The 1,616-nt window shown below is 37.8% G+C and overlaps 1 protein-coding gene across 1 annotated transcript in view; it reads left to right on the top strand.

The window, feature by feature from the left end:
• Positions 1-1,616, top strand: part of LOC106868897 (neuronal calcium sensor 1) — a 324,871-nt gene that overhangs the window by 290,638 nt on the left and 32,617 nt on the right. Inside the window, exon 5 of the mRNA XM_014914360.2 lies at positions 1,223-1,301. Within this exon, the coding sequence (XP_014769846.1) occupies positions 1,223-1,301 (79 nt within the window). The remainder of the gene's footprint in view (positions 1-1,222; positions 1,302-1,616) is intronic.

Genomic DNA, 1,616 nt, shown 5'->3' with positions numbered 1-1,616 from the left:
TATATATATAGGATGGGCTTCTTTCTGTTTCCGTCTCCCAAATCCACTCACAAGGCTATGATCGGCCTGAGGCTATAGTGGAAGACACTTGCCCAAGGTGCCACATAGTGTAATTGAACCCGGAACCATGTGGTTGGGAAGCAAGCTACTTACCACACAACCACTCCTGCACCTATGTTGATATGGAAATAAGTATTGAGCAAAAGTGTTCTGTGTATTGTTAAGGAGCAGGTCGTCAGAACAGGAAAATATGGGAAGAGATGTTGAGGACAGAAGAGATGACAAATATCTCTAAATGAATGGTGTCATGTTGAATTTGCTAACCATTATGTGGTAGTCCAATATTACATCCACCTGGCCACTTCAGCAAGTCTTGTGACTTCATTAAACTGGTTCTTAGTCAAAATTCAGATACAATAAGTGTGTGAAAAATTAATCTTTCTAATAAGACACCAAACATGTAACATTTCCACTTATTATTCAAATATTTTTGCTGCACTTAGAAATTACAAATGCATTTACAAGCTGGTAGTTGTCCAGTATCTTGTAAAAACCTTTTATTTCCCATCTGCTTATACATAAACATTAAAGCATGATGGGAAAATAAATGTGTCCCAGCCTGGTTAGGGGAAACTGAGAGCTGCTGACTCAGTCTATTTACACCTATTTGTCCCCAATGAAAAATTTTCTCCATCACAAAACATAGTGAATGGCCTTCTTACACATTCTATTATGCCTTAAATATGGGGTATTTTCTTTACAATGAACCATCAATTAGTGCAACCAGTCATTGAATGGTGATGGGAAAATCCTAAGGAGGACACTCTCTATCATGTCAGCTCACAGTGCACCTTGTCCAGTTTCTGTGGCTGAAGTAGAGCTCATCATCCTTGTTGTTTAACATCCGTTTTCCATGCTGGCATGGGCTGGACAGTTTGACTGAGGACTGGCAAGCCAGGAGGCTGCACCAGGCTCCAATCTGATCTGGCAGAGTTTCTACAGCTGGATGCCCTTCCTAACGCCAAAATGCCTGCATGGATGCTTGGAGCTGACTCACTGTACTTTTGTCTTCTGCAAGAAATTCTCTTCATGAAAATAATTTAGTGATTGGCCTTCTTATGGTTCAAATATGCCTCAAGCATATTTGAACTGGTAACAAGTTTGTCTTTATTGTTCTTGTCTTATTGATTATAAACCATTTCTTATTATTTACTAATTGCAGGATGGTTACATAGAATTTGATGAATTTCTACAAGCCTTATCGGTAACCTCCCGAGGTAATGTGGATGAAAAGTTACGGTGTAAGTACACATTTAAAATATCTTTTTGTGACATTGTCCTGAATCAATGCAAGATTAATTATACAATGATGAGGAAATGATGTTAACAATGAAATTCATATTATTTAAACTAGCTTTTCAGCCCAGTTGTGCAATCATGTGTATGAGAAAAGTTTCTCTCAAGAAGTGCAAACTACCTGCTTGCTTCCGTTTCCAATCAATTTGGTTTTCTAACGAGTTATTTTCTCATTACTTGCTTGATTTCCCACAGGAAATTGAGCCTGAGTAAATTGATGATATTTCTTTCCAGTATAGAATTATAATGGCATTATTGAA

Source organism: Octopus bimaculoides, chromosome 2, assembly GCF_001194135.2.
Source record: "Octopus bimaculoides isolate UCB-OBI-ISO-001 chromosome 2, ASM119413v2, whole genome shotgun sequence".
Classification (NCBI taxonomy): domain Eukaryota; kingdom Metazoa; phylum Mollusca; class Cephalopoda; order Octopoda; family Octopodidae; genus Octopus; species Octopus bimaculoides.
The sequence above is the reverse complement of the archived record's forward strand: the minus strand, read 5'-3'. Positions and strand labels throughout refer to the sequence as shown.